Genomic DNA, 19100 nt, shown 5'->3' with positions numbered 1-19100 from the left:
TACATAGCTTGTACTCACTACAGCCTGTACATACTTATAGTTATAGAATATTCATAACATACTTCATACCGTGTACATTATAAATACCATAATAGACCCATTTCTGTAATATACTTACATATCTATATTATTGCTAATATATATTGTAATATATCTATATCACGGCTAAAGCACTTCTGGATGGATGCAAACTGCATTTCGTTGCCCTGTACCTGTGCATGTGCAATGACAATAAAGTTGAATTCTATTCTATTCTAATGTTAATTAGAGACTCTGAAGGAGCAGAGTTTAATGCTGCGTCGTGTGTGTGTGAGCTTGAATTTATGGCTGCGGGGCTCTGAAGGAGTGTATGTAGCAGGGGGACTTTCTGTCTGTAGTTTTTTGGGGGGTTGTTGGGAAGTTTGGTTTTGTTTTCCTTATGAGGAAGTGTATCTAAGAATAGGAGTACTTGTGAAAAGTTGAAGTGTATATATGTAAAAAACTGTTACTAACCCCTAAGCATAATCACACTGCTGTAAATATTGCTAACTAGTAGTCTAGAGCTGCGGTCCCCAACCCCCGGGCCTCGGACCGGTACCGGTCCGTGAGTCGTTTGGTACTGGGCCGCGAGAGTTGAGGCTCAGGTGTGAAATGTATGGTTTTCAGGGTTTTTAGCGTTATTTTGTTATCGTTTTTATCATTAACTCTGTTTTCCTGGGTCTTTTCACGTGTGTTATGAATAAATCTTCTTTTTTTCGGTACCGGTACTAGTTTTATTTTGTTGTATTTATCCGCGACACCTTAAAGGCCAGTCCGTGAAAATATTGTCGGGCATAAACCGGTCCGTGGCCCAAAAAAGCTTGGGGACCGCTGGTCTAGAGTATAATTTGTTTGTTGCTGTAAATACTGCTTAATATTAATCTATGAATATAACCAATGTATTGCTGTAAATATTGCTTAAAATAGCTCTTGCTGTAAATAGGAGTTAGAGAAATACGCGCAAGGGGTGGTCTTTGATAAATAAATAACAAAAGGGAAGTTAGTAGGTACTGTGGCTTGCAAAAGTATTCGGTCCCCTTGAACTTTTCCACATTTTGTCACATTACAGCCACAAACATGAATCAATTTTATTGGAATTCCACGTGAAAGACCAATACAAAGTGGTGTACACGTGAGAAGTGGAACAAAAATCATACATGATTCCAAACATTTTTTACAAATAAATAACTGAAAAGTGGGGTGTGCGTAATTATTCAGCCCCCTGAGTCAATACTTTGTAGAACCACCTTTTGCTGCAATTCCAGCTGCCAGTCTTTTAGGGTATGTCTCTACCAGCTTTGCACATCTACAGACTGAAATCCTTGCCCATTCTTCTTTGCAAAACAGCTCCAGCTCAGTCAGATTAGATGGACAGCGTTTGTGAACAGCAGTTTTCAGATCTTGCCACAGATTCTGGATTGGATTTAGATCTGGACTTTGACTGGGCCATTCTAACACATGGATGTGTTTTGTTTTAAACCATTCCATTGTTGCCATGGCTTTATGTTTAGGGTCGTTGTCCTGCTGGAAGGTGAACCTCCGCCCCAGTCTCAAGTCTTTTGCAGACTCCAAGAGGTTTTCTTCCAAGATTGCCCTGTATTTGGCTCCATCCATCTTCCCATCAACTCTGACCAGCTTCCCTGTCCCTGCTGAAGAGAAGCATCCCCAGAGCATGATGCTGCCACCACCATATTTGACAGTGGGGATGGTGTGTTCAGAGTGATGTGCAGTGTTAGTTTTCTGCCACACATAGTGTTTTGCATTTTGGTCTCATCTGACCAGAGCACCTTCTTCCACATGTTTGCTGTGTCCCCCACATGGCTTGTGGCAAACTGCAAACAAGACTTCTTATGGTTTTCTGTTAACAATGGCTTTCTTCTTGCCACTCTTCCATAAAGGCCAACTTTGTGCAGTGCACGACTAATAGTTGTCCTATGGACAGATTCCCCCACCTGAGCTGTAGATCTCTGCAGCTCGTCCAGAGTCACCATGGGCCTCTTGGCTGCATTTCTGATCAGCGCTCTCCTTGTTCGGCCTGTGAGTTTAGGTGGACGGCCTTGTCTTGGTAGGTTTACAGTTGTGCCATACTCCTTCCATTTCTGAATGATGGCTTGAACAGTGCTCCGTGGGATGTTCAAGGCTTGGGAAATCTTTTTGTAGCCTAAGCCTGCTTTAAATTTCTCAATAACTTTATCCCTGACCTGTCTGCTGTGTTCTTTGGACTTCATGGTGTTGTTGCTCCCAATATTCTCTTAGACAACCTCTGAGGCCGTCACAGAGCAGCTGTATTTGTACTGACATTAGATTACACACAAGTGCACTCTATTTAGTCATTAGCACTCATCAGGCAATGTCTATGGGTGACTGACTGCACTCAGACCAAAGGGGGCTGAATAATTATGCACACCCCACTTTTCAGTTATTTATTTGTAAAAAATGTTTGGAATCATGTAAGATTTTTGTTCCACTTCTCACGTGTACACCACTTTGTATTGGTCTTTCACGTGGAATTCCAATAAAATTGATTCATGTTTGTGGCTGTAATGTGACAAAATGTGGAAAAGTTCAAGGGAGCCGAATACTTTTGCAAGCCACTGTAGATAAATAGAAAATTGTAGAGGGACTGCTCTGATAGATAAGACTGAGAAAGAACTGATCTCACTGTGCTGGAGAGCACTGTGTCTGCAGGCAGGTCGTAGTCATCCCTAAGGTATGTGGAGGAGTGAGAGGAGCCTCACAGCAGAGAAAAGAGATAAATCAGCAAAAAAAACCTAATAATTGTTAGTATAAAAGAGGAAGAAGAGACACTGCTACTGAAACATAATGTTGCTGCTGTTTTAAATTGAACAATTTGCAGGAATAATATTTGTTAAGAAATTAAACAAAGTAAAGTGAAAAAGTTGTGGGTAAAATTGACTAAAAGAGAATAATAAAAACCAACATAGGGGTCGGAGACACCTTATTGTATAATCAGCCTAATAAAAGTAAGACTAAAAGTTAAATAAGTCGGAAATAGACCTGACTGAATTGAATAAATACAGTATGTGGCATTGCCTAACTTAGCTTTGAAAATTCAGATTCTGCTGCTATAAAGGAAGTTTGATCAGCCGTACAGCCAGCAACACAACATCTAAGGGTGAAAGTGCTAGTGACAACCTGTGAATTGACAGCAAGTAAAAGATTTAATCATCAGCTTACAAATGTGACGTGTGCCTGATTAATGTTTAGCAACAAAGAGGGATTTAAAGAAGCTAACGAAGCACCAAGAGTGTACTGTATGGGGAGGCAGAATCTTAGCTAATTGTTGCCCTAAAGCTCCCTAGTGCTGTGGCTGTGATTAAACATCCAGATAACCAGAACACAGACACCTTAAGAGGTAAATGAAACAACCTAGTAGGCAAGCTAGCTAAGTGAGCAATAATTTTATTAGATACTTTCTAAATTGGTATCGACATAAAGATAAGCAGTTTTCTCTCTATAACAGCATTTGGGACAAACATTTCAAGGTGCTTCACAAAATGAAGTAATTGGTGATGTTGCTAAGGAGAGTGGTGAATAGGTCAACTGGGTACTAATATTAACTTTGGTACTAAAGTGCATGCAGTCACGAACTAACAGAACGAACAAAATTTGTGAGCTGGCAATGCCTCCCATTCTACATTTAAATACCCTTTTGAGTTTTACAGCTAGGATGGACAAGGCTAAGCATCAGGCCTTGAAATGAATTAAAAGTCTGTCTTGATCTTTGGTTGATTAATAGGCTGATGTGGAAAATTGCTGCCACACCGCCCCAGTACATATCTGACCTGCTGAAACTTCATTCATCTTCCTGAGCTCTAAGGTCATCAGGTCAGAGACTGCTGGTGGCCCCACGCACTCGATTTAAAACTCGTGATGATCGGGCCTTTCAGGCAGTGGCACCACGGTTGTGGAATTCTCTTCCACTGTTTTTAAGCTGAACAGACTTCACTGATTCTTTTAAAAAGCAGCTGAAGACATTTTTATATAGACAAGCTTTCAACTAATTTGTTGTTTTTATGTCTTGTACCATTCACAGAGAGTTGGGGAAGGGCACACCATCCCCACAGACACAGCGGCCAGGGAGGCAGAAGAACATCACATCAAGAAGGCTGTTGCATCTGCGCTGGTTTAGAAACTTATTCTCGTTAACGACAGAAACAAGATGAACATCTTTTACTTGCTAGCAAGGGAAGGCTGGTCGGAACAAGGCTCTGGGAGCTGAACGCTCCTCACCTGTTCCCTAACCAGCTTCAAATAACCAGCCCTCCTCGCAGCCTTTTATTTCCATGAAACACAGTTTACACAACAGTTACAGTACACACAAGCACCTCCCATTGTAAATCCCCCCCTATGGCTCCAAAAGACAAGGCACTATGTGTGTATGTGTGTGCACGTGTAAGCACATGTGTGTGTGTGTGTGTGTGTGTACGGGTTCGTACTATCCTGGTGGGGACTTTCTGCACCGTGGGCACCAAAATCCAGGTCCCCTCGGGGTTGAAAGCAAATTTCACACTCAAAATGCGGTTTTACTGTCAGGGTTACAATTAGGTTATGGTTAGGTTTAGGGTAAGGGTTAGGGTTAGGCATTCATTTTTAATGGTTGGGGTTAGGGTAAGGGGCTAGGGAAAGCATTATGTCAATGGCATGTCCCCACGAGGATAGCAAACCAGACATGTGTGTGTGTGTGTGTGTGTGTGTGTGTGTGTGTGTGTGTGCGTGTGTGTTTGGGGATTTGTTTGTGTGACCTCCTGCTCACCAAAAGGGTCATAAAAGCAGGAAGCTTACTACACAAGAAAACAGGACCTTCAGATAGGATGTGCTTATAATAAAACACTTCAGCCTCCCCCACCAACAAACTGGCTGGAGATGTGGTCAGAAACAAAGGAATGTCTTTGATCCTACAGTTTGAACCAAGACTTACAAATTTAAGTAACACAATGACAACATTTAACAATCTGACTCCACCAAAGGCCATGAGTAAATGTGGTTATCCCAGATGGACCTTTGTCAAAGCTGGGAAGGCGCCAAAAGAAAGCGCCAGCCAATCCAGGAGAGAAAGACAACCGCTGCCTAAGTGAAAACCTGTAGTGATCCCGTACGTGTCAGGAGTATAGGAGCAGTTGAGACGCATTTTTTCTAAACACCGGGTCTCTGTGGCTTTTAAACCCCAAAACACGCTGCACCAAAAACTGGTCCACCCCAAGGATCGGGTCCCCCGACACAGACAGAGTAACATAGCAGGGCTCTAGAGTGCGGCCAATTTGCGACCAAATTTTTCAGTGGTGTGACTAAAAAAAAAATTTGGTCGCACCGGTGCGACCAACTGTTCGGGTAACAAAAAAAAAAAAATAAATCTCTGCAATTCTCCATGTGGTCAACAACAGACACACATCATGCCCCTATCGTGGACTAAACCAATCAGAGATAGTCAGGGGCGATAGTCTCAGATAGTCTCTGATTGGCCGTGGTCCAGTTGAAAGTGCAGGTGGAAGAGGGAGGTGAGTAGCTTGAATAAAGCGATATCGATTCATTAAATCCTGGATTGACTTTTAAATATAACTGTGTTTTGCCAGAAACGCCAGATTCTCAGATTAAAGCTCAAAAAACTATTTCAACAAACAGTAAATGAGAGCAGCTACACGGATTCCACACAAAGACGTAAACACAGAGCGGACCCGACGCATCAGAATCAGCTTTCCCTTTCTCGGCTTTCTCACCTGACGGCCCGTAGATGAACACGCTGTCGGAGCTCACCGATTCTGATGCGTCGGGTCCGCTCTGTGTTTACGTCTTTTTGCGCTGATTCTGAGCTGCAGGTTTTGTCTCTCTCCAACCAAAATTCACCGAGCCAGCAGCAAAATAAGCAGCAAACTACGCTTCACATTTGATCAACTTCGTCATGAATTCCCTCTGACTTTTGCTGTTTTGCTTCCACCACGATAAAAATCACACTTCATGCACAGCTCTCTCTCTCTCTCTCTCTCTGTACTTCAAGAACAGTTTCCCGTCTCAAAGCTCTGTTTTCTGCATTATTCATTCGCTTATTACCCACCAGTCTACCGTTGTTTACAGCGCTGTCTTTTTCTTTTCTTTCTTTCTTTTTTCACTTAAATGACCTCGGACAAGAAAGCCTAATTTCTGCTGTTCAGTACTGAAGAAATTTAAACTTTTTAAAATTATGCAAAATTACAGAATATTGCAGAATATTTTTAAGGTTATCTGCTATAAAAAGCCAGGCCAGGAAAATCTCCTTCATGTTTTTCTGTGTTTTATTCTCAGTTACTTTCACACAAAGGCATCTGCTGTGATGTTCACAATTCTGATGAAGTCTCACATGTATCAGTACTGATAAATGATCAGAATTATAATATTTCTGACTGTCTGAGGCTAAATTGAATCGAATCAGGACTTTGAGAACCGGAATCGAATGGATTATAGAAATCAGTGATGATACCCAGCCCTAGTGATCAGCCTAGGCCCGACAGAAGTGGATGTAGCTGTGGGTAATAAGAAAAGATGAAAAGAACTATTGATAACTTTTTTGTTAAGTTAAGGCCTGATCCGTCTGAAATTCATAGCCAGCTCTGACACGGTGCCATCAATCTTTGAATGCTGAAAAAGCACAGTGTATCCAGAAAACACATTATATGCTGCAATAAATGCACTGCCCAAGTGTCCCCTCTCCCCACTGCCTTTCAGCAGCATGCAACAGCAAACAGGTCGTCAGGCCAAGATGATGATTAAGTTTAACATTTTCTACAATACTGACAAAGCAGTTTAAGCACAAGATTGTTAGTTAATAATTTAGAAATGAATATTGTCTGTATGGACTGTAACTTCCCCCCCAAAAAACATGTAAAACTGCGGTGTTAAGAGATGCGGTTGAAAAATTTTAAAAGTTTAAAAGTTGTTTACAAAAAAGTAAACAACTTTTTAAAGTTAGGCGCACCGGTGCGCCCATGGCAAAAAGTTAGTCTAGAGCCCTGCATAGTGTACGCTGTTAAGTGCCAGGAAGATTGGCAGGATTTATACATCGGGGAAACCAAACAACCTCTGACTAAGAGGATGGCACAACACAGAAGAGCCACCTCGTCAGGCCAGGACTCTGCAGTCTATTTACACCTACAGGCCAGTGGACACTCTTTCAAGGATGAGGATGTACACATCCTGGCAGGGAGGAACGCTGGTTTGAGGGCGGAGTCAAGGAGGCCATTTAGGTGAAAAGGGAAAGACCATCTCAGAATCGAGGAGGGGGCCTAAGGGTACATCTGTCACCATCTTACAATGCTGTGATTGCAGCCATTCCCCAACTCTCTGTGGATGGTACTCACGGCCATTGATCCATGGGCTTTGATCAGTGGGTTTTGGTCAGTGGTTGTTGATCAATGGTCATGAGAATTTGCATAATTAAGATTAAGGAACTGACCTCCCAGCCCATTGTTCCTTCAGTGGGCTGGTTTCAGTCATTATGCAAATGTATGTTTATAAGATTGGAAACCTGCAGTCAGCTGAGACTGAAGAAGTCACCTGGATTAGTGACGAAACGTTTCGCCCACTGAAAACGCTACGTCCAGATGAACAGAATCTAATTTTGGAGGTTGTTGTTTTTATGATGTATTTTTTGTTTTACATTGTTATATGTTGTATTTTCATTTTTTGTATTGGAAAGCACTTTGTGATTTTTATCTGTGAAAAGCAGTATATAAATAAATTTTACTTACTTACTAAGAGAGAGACCTTAATAATCCACATTTCACTGTTTTATTCTTTGGTTCAGATGTGGATACTGTATTGTTCTTTCTTTGTGATTTTTATGTTTAAGTTGTTTGTTGCTGGTTTTTAGTTTGTTTTTTGTCTGTTTGGGAGCTGACACAGTCTCAATGGAGATGGGTTTTTGGGGGGGTAGCAGGAGGAGAGAAGCTGCAGAGAGGCGTGTAAGACTGCAACTCTGCTTCCTGGTCCCAACTCTGGATAGTCATAATTTGGGGGGTTTAATAAATTTGTCCATATTTCTAGAAATGAGAGCTGCTCCATCCAAAGTGGGATGGATGCCGTCTCTCCTAACAAGACCAGGTTTCCTCCAGAGAAGGTTTGCCAATTATCTATGAGGCCCACATCGTTTTTTGGACACCACTCAGACAGCCAGCAATTTAAGGAGAACAGTGTGCAAAAGAATTAGGCAAAATATGTTTTTCTTAAAAAAACAAAAAAACCTGAATAAGTTTTCCTTGGTGAACATCCTCTATGATTAAAAGAGAACAATGTTTTTAAAGACAGTGTGTTGGCAGGTATTTTGCGCTGTTCTCTTTATTCTCTCTCTTCATGTGTTCACAGGCTCACTCCAACATGATGCTGAGATCAGGACTCTGTGTGGGTCTGACCATCTGCTGCAGGACTCTTTGTCTTTATGTCTCTCGCTGTATGTTTGGGCTCGTTGTCCTTCTGTAGGCTGAATTTTGGAGCCACTAGATATCTCCCTTTTGGTCCTGGTGATGGATGAGAATCATCCTGTACTTCTCAGCATTCACAAGACTGACAGTTCTGACTGAATCCCAAACTCAGTTCCCAGAGTTGCTGCTGCAAACCTGCACAGAGCCTCAGTGATCTTTCACTGTAATCAGATTACACCTGATCCACAGAGTGAGCAGAGGAGCGTCTGTTTGGATTTGCACATCATGGCTTTGATTCAGTACATTCTGCTTTAACTGATGAATTATGATGAACCAGCATTTCTTTTTTTCTTCTTATTTAATGTGAAGATGTGATAATGAGAGGGGAGAGCCTAACATGGTGCTCTGGCTGTGAGCACAGAAGCTCCACCCACATTTTGTTCAAACCTTCTGTTTGTGGAGGACAGCTAATAAGAGCAAAGCTGGCTTAAAGAGGAGCTAAGACAGACTGTCAGGGGTGATGAATTTAGGGTCTGAAAACAAAACTAAGGCGACCAAATCTACTTTAATAGAGTCAAACGATCCCTGTGAAAATGAGCATTATGTGTACATTTCTATAAATACAAAAATATATTGAAATATATCCCTGTACACACAGGACTGGGGTACAGCTTCAGTGCCATCGTTAAATATGTGGTGACATAACTATGATGGGCATGATTGTGGATGACGATGACTCTGCATATATCTTAATGCATGCTCATCCAGGTAAATAAATCCCAAAAGGTTGATTCTGTTCATCTGGACGTTTTCAGTGGGAGAAATGTTTCGTCACTCATCCAGGTGACATCTTCAGTCTCAGTTGACTGCAGGTTTCCGACTTTATAAACAGTACATTTGCACAATAAATGAAACTTCATTTGAATAAACTCATGGCCATTGATCAGTGTCTTTGATCAAACTTCCTCAGTGTGACCATCACCGAGGACCTCAGATTGTCCATGCACACTAAAGACTTGGTGAGGAAGGCCCAGGTGCACCTCTACCTGTACACAGTGTGAGTTCTAACATTTTCAGGTCTTTCTACAGCAGCTCCACTGAAGGCATCAGGTTGTGCTGCTGTACCATCTGGAATAGAAGCTGCACTGTAGAGAAGCGTGATGCCCTCCAGAGAGTGGTGAGGGGGGCAGAGCATATCATAGGAAGTGAGTTTCCCTCTAACCAGGAGATATACAAGCACTGGTGCACAGCTCAACAACAATGCATTAAAGATACTTTATTTATTCATTTTTATCACTCTGCTTCCAAACACACTGTCCTATAATTTTGCGTTTGCACATATGTATAATATGGCATCATATTACTTGTTTGTTTGTTTGCTTCATCATTAACTGTTAATCTGGAAGACTCAAAACAAAGTTCCTCAATACAAGTGAGCTGCTGAAAACCACACAAAGCATCGATTAAATCCATGCTTTTTAAAACAGTTATTGTTTTTCATTTAACTTCAGTATCTGTAAATAAGGTGAATAATGGAGTAGTTGTGACATAAGTTTTTATAAAAGCAGGCTCCACATTTGAGAACAGTATAAATCACTGCTTATTTATGTGAAATCATCATCAGTGAATGCAAAACAGAAGCTTAGCACAACAGGGGTGCTGAGTTTGGCTACATCCACTCTCACCTGTTTCTCCCTTTTGTTCCCTCTCTCTCCTCCTCTCTCTGTTTTTGTGATGTCATCCAAAAAGCAAACGAAACAGAAACAGAATTTACAAAGCAGTAAAAGCATAGACTCAGTTATTCACCCACATAATAGCAACATTTAGACTAAATGTTACACCCGTTCTGCCAGTCGACATAAGAGGTAACATCCTTTCGACTTTCTCTCACCAGAATCATTTTAGAAAAACGGTTATATCCATCTGTGAAAAGAACATTTAAAATAAAAAAACATTTCTTCAGTACTTTATGGGTGACGGTGCTGAGATCCTGTTAATACTTACAGAAAAGAATTTTACTCCAGTCAAAACCCATAAAAAAGTTAAACAATTCAAACTGAAAAAAGAGGAAATCTGTCAGAACAATGAAGTTAAGTCCATTAATTTTAAATCACAACAGTGCAACACTCCTCTCTATCTTCTTCCGTTCGTACCCCACCCTCCACCCCCTCCGTCATTCCACACCTCCTTGCAGGGGCGGATCTAGAGAAATTTTCTTAGGGTGGCATGAGGGTGGCAAAGAAATCAAATGGGGTGGCAAAATCAAAGCCTTTTTCCCCCCAAACACATATGCAGGTGGTTACATATGGTTAAAATGATTCAAATGCAGTAAGTATACATGTTTTTCATATAAATATAGTCTATAACTTAATTATTGTCTGTAGCCCACATAATTACACACTTTAGTTACATAAAACATGTGAGTTTTGAATATGTACTGTATAGCCTGTATAATAAATAAATATGTAGCCCAATAAGTATAAAATCCAGAAAGCTACACAACATGGGGCGGTTCATTTACAAACACAAGTCTAACTTAAGTTTCACACTGTTTTTTGTTAGAAAACAATCACATTGTTACAGCTTAAATTACACAAAATGTCAGAAATCTGCACTGTCATGAACAAAATATTTAAACCTAATTTTTCATGATTTGTTGGATTAAGCCACTGAGGTCTGAAATACAACTGGACATTTTTGACTCCTTTTGAGTTTACGTTTGTATTTCACCCTCAGATTGTTTCATTTTATTTTTTCCCCTTGCCTTGTTTGGTATCTTTTCAGCTCAACTGAATTTAGTTGTTTTTTTTCACTGACATACTGCATTAGTACTACTATTACTATTAATAGTACTATTACTGATCTGAAATCACACAAAGAACTTAAAATCCTAGTAGTATTTTTTACTGTAAAAAAACCCCCACAGACATGTTGAGTAAATTTTTATAACTTGAAATGCAAATATAAATTGCACATTTTGTAAACATATACAACTATTTATCTAAAAATGCAGCCAATACACCTGCCGTTTTTTTTCCATTTTGTACAACCATTTAAAAATATTACTAAAACTAAAATGAGAGAACAATCAGGTTTCGCAATAAGATGCTCCACAAATGATGTGTGCCAGTAAAAAAAAAAAAGTTTGTCCACCAAAAGACAGAGGAGAGCAGCACAGGGATAAACCTGCAGGCCTGACAACAGGAGGTGTATCACTCCGCTGGTTTTCTACTTAGTGACGGTGTTTACATTGCAAATGTGCCTTAGTGACATTCATTAGTGCCCTCACTGACACACAAAACAAAACGACTACACAACAGGACAGCTATACAAGACAGCACAACACACTAAGTATACACTCCACACTAAACGTCACAAATCTCCCACATCTAAAAACTCTCTCTCTCTCTCACACACACACACACACACACATTCGCTCGCTCTGTCTCGCTGCCGTTACTGTCACTCTCAAAACTTTTCCCTTTTCCTAAACCAAATCCCACATGTTGACTTTTTTTTTTAATTGGTCGACATGGTGCATTTTTCCACAGATAGGAAAGAGGTGGCTTTTTTCCTTTCTTTACTGTTCTCGCGCTGTCCTTAGAAAACGCTTAAAACACACACACACAAAAACGTGAGGACAGTATTTAGTAAAAAGCGTGGCTTATATATATTATCATAACTCTGGATTTACTGGCCTGTAATTAAAATTTAAAAACTTTGAAGTCCGAACTTTCAATGTGGGCTGAAATAGAGACTCAGCGTGGCTGCAGCTTTTTGCTATGTCAGCTTAAATCAGTCATGTGATTTGGAGGTGCAGCGTGTCTGTGGACCACAGAGGGTTAATATCACTCACCTTCCTTCCATTTTCAGAGTGTAACATCCAACCACCTGTGTAAAATCCGAAATTCCCATGGTGTTGTTCAAAATGTGTTCTGGCACAATCATAAGCATCGCTGCTACTGAAACCAAGAAAAAAGCCGGTCCTGCTATGGGCTGAACCATTTGTTAATGGTTCAGGGGGGGGAACACTACACAGCAAAATTGTAAGTGTAAATTTAACTCTCTTAGTGTTAATTTTAACACTATCCCGGTGTTTATATAATCCTCACCGGTCCAGTGTTAAAATTACTCTTTCAATAGTGTTAATATTTTAACTCTTTTGTAGTGTTAATTGTCTAACACTCACAGTGTTATTTTGTTACACTTTTAAGTGTAAAACAAAACACTGTGAGTGTTAACGTGGTTAAACAAAATAACACTGCGAGTGTTTTTTTTGTTACACTTAAAAGTGTAACAAAATAACACTGAGTGTTTTATATATATCATTTCAACAGAAAAATAAATGTAATTAATCTCTACCAAGCTTGAATGTGCTTGATTTAAAGGCTCAAGAAAAAAGATGCATAAACAAATTAAACAATAAACATTTTATTCCAAAGGAAGTGTTCCAAGCACCAATACAAACTGGCCACCAATTTGCTGCCTTAATACAACTACAAATAAAATAAAGGAACAACATATAAACAGTCAACACCAGTATGTGCATGTTGCAGGTCAAAGGGTTTGTAAATGATAAGATTGTCTGCTTTTATAACATCCTTTTCATCAGTCTCAAACACTCTGTAGGCATGAAAATGCTCATTGAAGTTATCAACCAGAAGTTTGTCCACAAGGAAGAACGTAGTACTGTCAGCTAAGAGGATCGTTGTTATTCTACCAAATACAGGCATTTCATTTTCAACATTAATGCAAATGATTAGTCCTTTTCTGTACTCTGTTCCAGAAAATTTGATCCAGCTAGAAGAAAATAAGTCTCTCGGTGCAGCATGCAGTGCTCTTGCAAACATCTGTGTATTGTCCTCACGGTCCAAATTAAATGATTTTAAGGGTCCATATTCGATGTGGTTTAAAGGTGACGTCTCCCAGTGGTATCCTATGAAGATTTGATGTCTTCTTGCAAGTGACTTTGTAACATTTTTGAAGTTTTTTACAGTATTTTTGAAAACCTTATGTTTAGCCTCAAATCGCATGCTCCACATATGTATCAGAGGCCCAATTTTTCTTATGCAGGAAGGATAGTGTATCATAAAGTGATGTTTTGGGATGAGGTTCCTATTTGGATACAACTGTTTAAACAAAACATGATGTTCTATTATCAAATGCTTCAAATGTATAGTCATGCCTAATGTAAGAGAAGGAGAAAATATTATGTTAATGATCTGTAATAAAAGCAACAGCAAAGTCCAGTTTGGGTTTCCCTCAGGCAGAAGATCACCAAAAATGAGTGGAAGGTTTCTTACAAGGCAAAGAGTCTGCATGGAATTGAGCCCTATGCTATTACCACTGCTGTCCAGGTTAATCCTTGTAGGACGATTTTTGCGCTCCAAATACCCGTAATCAAAAGCGTAAACTCTTGAAAGCAGATCATTTTTTGACAAAACATTTTCAGAAAGATACTCCATCAGTAACTTTATCTCATACTGAGCCACCCCTTCGAGAATGTCGTGCATTATGTCCAAAGAGAAATTGTGACAAACATGAAAGAACTGTAGGTTATTTAATGTTGAATTGTGCTTTAAGCCAAACACTGATAACTTCTGTGGTTCTGACTGCAACTCATTGCAATGCATTTCAAAAAGATCCTTTCCACGCAAGATTATCTTAGGGTCATCTTCATCATAAACATTCTGGGCATCATCTTTGTCAACCAAACACAAACGGCAGAAATGTCGTGCACTAAAAGACTCCGTAAAACCCAGAATGGTGTGCATCCCCAGGTTATCTCCGGTTATCTGACATATAGTGCCATAAACTTTTTCAGAGGAGAATGGTAAATCAAGGCCAAAGCACTCCAGTATTTTGATGTCATTAATAAGAGGTTGTAGAATTGGATCAAATCCATATTTTTTCATGTCTTCAGTATGAAACAATGCTACCAGATGAATATTCATAAGAGCAGAGTTGAACTTAGGTGGCAGATTTCTAAGGACAAAATACAGAGCACCTACTTTATGGACAGTGCGTTTTGAACCTAAAGGGTTTGCAGTTTCAAAGTCATCATAGTACAACTGAATTTGTAAAGAACTTTGATCTTTAGAGAACAAGGGATGTGTCTTATAATAGCTTCCATCACAAAAGTCTTTAAATGTGTTCGTTTTTGATAAATGTGGCTCTCTAAGCAACTGACAAATTTCCGCATTACGACACATAAATTTAATCGTTTCCAAAATTGGAATGTAAATAAATGTTTCTTTAACTGGAACTTGATCATAGGTGCCTGTTAATTTATTTCTCCTTGTATCAAATCGAACTCCCAACATTATTTCAACTGGCTCCACAATGCCCCATTTCTCTCTGAAATATGCCATTCTTTTGGTTTCGGTATTAAAGCTAATTAAAGGGTTTTCGTAATTTTCAAAGCTTTCGTTTAATGTAGCTCTTACAGGGTCATCCTTAGAGAAATGAGCCAAAATGTCATGTTTTACCTGAGCATGTAGACCAGTAGCAAGATCTTCCAAATCATTAACAACTGATGAAACAACACTATTTGCCATACCACTTCCTTGCAGTTTACCAATAATTGAAGCACAAATATGTTTCACATTTTGGATTTGAAGACCAGATCCCTTGTTCTCAAAGCTATTAGTTTCTGGGTTTTGCATGGAATTTGTATCTCCATCTTCAGCATTGTCTCCTGAACAGTTATCTGTGAAACATGCTGATTTTACTGGATCAACACTTTGACAAAATTCCTTTTCATGAACAACCAAATGTTTTTTGAAACCTGAATACGTTGAAAACTGTCGCCTACAGCGGTCTTGTGCACAAACCAACTTAAACCTGGTGCTTGGATAGAAACTATGGTCAAGTCTTAAGTGAGTTATTAGTAACTGGCTAGCGGCATGTACAGCTTGACAGATGAAACATTTGAACATTTTTCTAACTTAGTTGAAGAACTTTGCCCGAAGTTCACAAACCCTTGGAGAGCCACTTGTTGTTGTAGCATCAATGCTGTAGATTGCTGTTTGCACAAATGTGTAGAGCTGGACCAGGGACTCATCATAGGACAGGTTGAAAACGTAGTGAGATTTAAACAATTCATCAAAAGCACCCAAGGAGCTGGTGGCTTGGCAGGGGATAAGGTGCTTGTCCACGACAATGTAGAACTGATGGATGTTGTTTTGGGTGCGGCCCACAGCAAGGATGTATGGCTGCTTTCCCTCTCGTTTCCGCAGGTGTTCATCAATGCTGCAGTTTGACTGGGAAAAAGAAACATACACTTGAAACTGACACATATTTACAGTCATATTTTAGTCTTAAGTACTCCAGTATGTCCCTTGGACTAAAGAATCTGAAATATTGTCTAGAAATTGATGGAGAGATATTAATGTAATTGTTCACTTTTTTGTAAGAGGAAAACTATTAAAAATCAGAAGGGACACCTAACAGCAGCACAGCAGAAAAATTAGCAAGTCTTCAATTTTTACCAGTGCTCCCAGAAAGCTGTAGGAGACCAAACTGCACAGGACATGGCCTTACATTATAAAAAGTCTATTTGTAATGTCAACTTAAAAATATGCTGTTGCTAATGGGTTAACGTTATTGGATTGTAGTAGAAGAGGTATATTCACCTTATGAAAGTGCACCATTTTGTCCACAGCATCACATGGACTAATTTTTGTCCTCTTCCGACCAGCAGTGGGTGGCAACAAATGAAGGAGGAGCAGCAGAGAAGCCATATCACTGTCCCAGTCTTTAGGCAGGGAAAGACAAGTAAAAAAAAAAGACATATGGACTATTACAATTCAAAAATAAAAAAGCTTTAGCTGGCTGGAATACAAACCAAGAGAGAGAGTAGCCTTACTGGTTTCATCATTTGTTGCAAGTTTCTCAGCAGCTTTCAGAAGTTGGTGCACCTCAGCTGATCGAGTCAGATGTCGGGCCTCATCAATAATCTTGGGTTTAAATGCTATTTCCCACTTCTCAAGGAGCTTAGATGCGGTTTCAGCCCCAAACAACAGTTGGAAGTCTTGGTTTAGCTATTAATCATAAATACATAAAAATACTTTAAGTAAAATGCCATTGTAAATTGCCAACATTTGGCCCGATAAGAAAAAACAGCAGTAAAAATAAAAACACCACTCACTAGTCCCTTGATGTCTAAAAATCGTGGGAAGGTTTTGAGGACATCTGTCGTTCTCTGTGGATCATGCACGAGGTTCTGCCGATGTTGAAAGGTCATCTTCATCTTTTCAAAGATGACTGTCTCATCATTACAGTGAAGAAGAAACGATACAGCCTCCCTGCAGGCATCTCCATCAAGCTGTTGAGGCACTGTCACTGTTGATCTTCTGCGGTTTGGTCCTTGCGCTTGAGGAGATGTGGCTACCTTCTCTGGCCTCCGATCTCTACTCCTGGACATGGTTTTGAGGCGCCATGCTAAATATCCTGTGCCTTTTTCTCCATCATAGAAGTGCTCCTGTCAATGTATTTTCAAAAATGTGGAAAAATAAGTAAATCACTAAGTGATCTTAGAATTGCAGTTGTAATTTTATAACCTAAAAAATTACATTTTTATCTATAGGGTTGTAGTTTGATAGATAGATGTTTTCAACAATTGTTATGCATTTTATGATAAATTCCTACTGTCAGCAAAGATTTTAATAATCAATTACATTTTTAGATAAGCAACTAAGAAAAAAATGTACTAAAAGTTTTTGTTTTTCAATTTTTTAACTGATGAATTATATGTCAAACAAACATTGAAAAGTTACAGTCTATAAAGCTAAATTGTCTTCAGGTATGAAGTTTGTTTTTTTTACTTACATAGCCTTTTGGAGAAAAAGGATCCTTCAGCGAGGGAAAAAGTGTAATGATTCCCAAGGCATACTTCTCTTTCTGCTTACGTGAAGGAATCCTCCTTTACAGCAAAGAAAACAAATACAAACAGAAAAATCAAAATAAACCCTGCCACTTTAATAATAATGTGGTTTCCTAAACATAATTCAGTGTTACACGTCTTGAAAACAAAGCAGTCCTAGATCACCTCTTTTGATCTGAATTAGTTTTGTTTCTTCAAAACCACTTACCCATGCATCTCAGTCATGTGACTAGCTAGTATGTTAACAAGCTGCCTGCGCGTGCAATGCTGCAGTGATTTCTCAGACTTGTACTCCTCCAAGACATCCTCACCTCCAGGTTTTATGCGCAATGCATTTTCTACCATCTTCAACAAAAGAATTGTCAATTAGCACATGTATGTTATTAAATAAATCTAACCCACCATTACAGATTCATACAAAAAACTAACATTAATAGGGTACAGAGCAACCCCACTCCCACACACCGAAATCCCATCAGCAGTGCATTAAGTTATCTTCCATCCAATTCATTCGCTTCCACTTATCCTTTCCAGGGTTGCGGCTGGAGCCTATCCCAGCTGTCATAGGGTGAGAGGCGGGGTACACCCTGGACAGGTCGCCAGTCTGTCACAGGGCTAACACACAGGGAGAGACATCCATTCGCACTCACATTCACTCCCACGGGCAATTTGGATTTTTCAATTAACCTAACCGGGTACACCGGCTTCCTCACCACAGGGAGGAAGCCGGTGTACCCGGAGAGAACCTACGCAAACACGGGGAGAACATGCAAACTCCACACAGAAAGACCCGGCCTGATGGTGGAATTGAACTCAGGACCTTCTTGCTGTGCGGCAGCAGTGCTAACCACCGTGCCACCGTGCTTATCTTACCTTGCAAAAATTTTATAAGTTTAAATGAAACCATATTTATATTGTGACAAGCTAAACTTACAATAATAATTAGCTAATTACATTTTTAAAATGCATCTAAAGTACCTCTTTTGCAGCCTCTGACTCTGAAACTTCTGTGGTAGGCTTGTTCTTGGCCCCAGTGCTCAGTCTACTTCCAGTAACGGGGATCCCCAAATCTCTGTGAAGATCACTGTCACTTGAGGACAGAGACATGGTATCCGTGAGGGACGATGATGTTGAATGAGATATAGAAAAAAAAAAAACAAGCTTAAAAACATGAAAAAGAAAGACAAAACTAATGGATGACTGACCTAGAAGAGGGGTGCAACTCTGGGGTATCATACTACCATATAACATAACTACATACAACTTAAAATAATCAGAATGACAATATGGCAGAGTCATTTAAGTTCTTTATTTTTATTTATATTCCAAATTCAACTAAAAAGAAAATAGCTTTTTTGCAGGAAGGGGGATGGAGTGTATAAATGAGTGTGATAAGGGTATAAGTGTTTCTGAGTGCATGTGTACCATAGCTTTTATTCATGTATTTTGGATCAATTAACATGTGTAAAGTTTTTTCATCAGTTTTAATTATGTAAAGCAATTTGTTTTTATGCTTTCATGAAAAGAGTGTGCTTAATATGTAAAATACAATAATGTATCAATTGTAGTTTGAAATGTTTGCTAATTGTATGCTCAGTTTTGTCTTAATACATTTTAATATCCAAATTGCCACAGCCAAATAGTGTAAAAAAATGTGCAGCTGCAAATCCCTGAACACTCGTTAAAACAAGACTTAACAATGAAATGAAACCTTACCATCTCCTGCTGCACTGTCACATACAGTCAGGCATATGTCAGGATTGGCCTCTATAAGTTCAAGAAAGATG

General features: G+C 39.5%; 1 protein-coding gene across 1 annotated transcript; it reads right to left on the bottom strand.

Moving 5' to 3' along the window:
* Positions 1 to 15376: 15376 nt before the first annotated feature.
* On the bottom strand, positions 15377 to 18549 carry LOC134635567 (uncharacterized). Its single transcript, XM_063484941.2, has 6 exons — positions 18292 to 18549; positions 17522 to 17658; positions 17259 to 17352; positions 16305 to 16471; positions 16064 to 16127; positions 15377 to 15691 (listed from the first exon to the last, which is right to left on the bottom strand). The coding sequence occupies exons 1-6, from the start codon at positions 18547 to 18549 to the stop codon at positions 15377 to 15379; spliced, it is 1035 nt and encodes a 344-aa protein (XP_063341011.2).
* Between the last annotated feature and the right edge of the window lie 551 nt (positions 18550 to 19100).

This window comes from Pelmatolapia mariae, linkage group LG10_11, assembly GCF_036321145.2.
Source record: "Pelmatolapia mariae isolate MD_Pm_ZW linkage group LG10_11, Pm_UMD_F_2, whole genome shotgun sequence".
NCBI classification, from domain to species: domain Eukaryota; kingdom Metazoa; phylum Chordata; class Actinopteri; order Cichliformes; family Cichlidae; genus Pelmatolapia; species Pelmatolapia mariae.
Note: the sequence above shows the minus strand (reverse complement) of the source record. Positions and strands in the feature narration are given on the sequence as shown.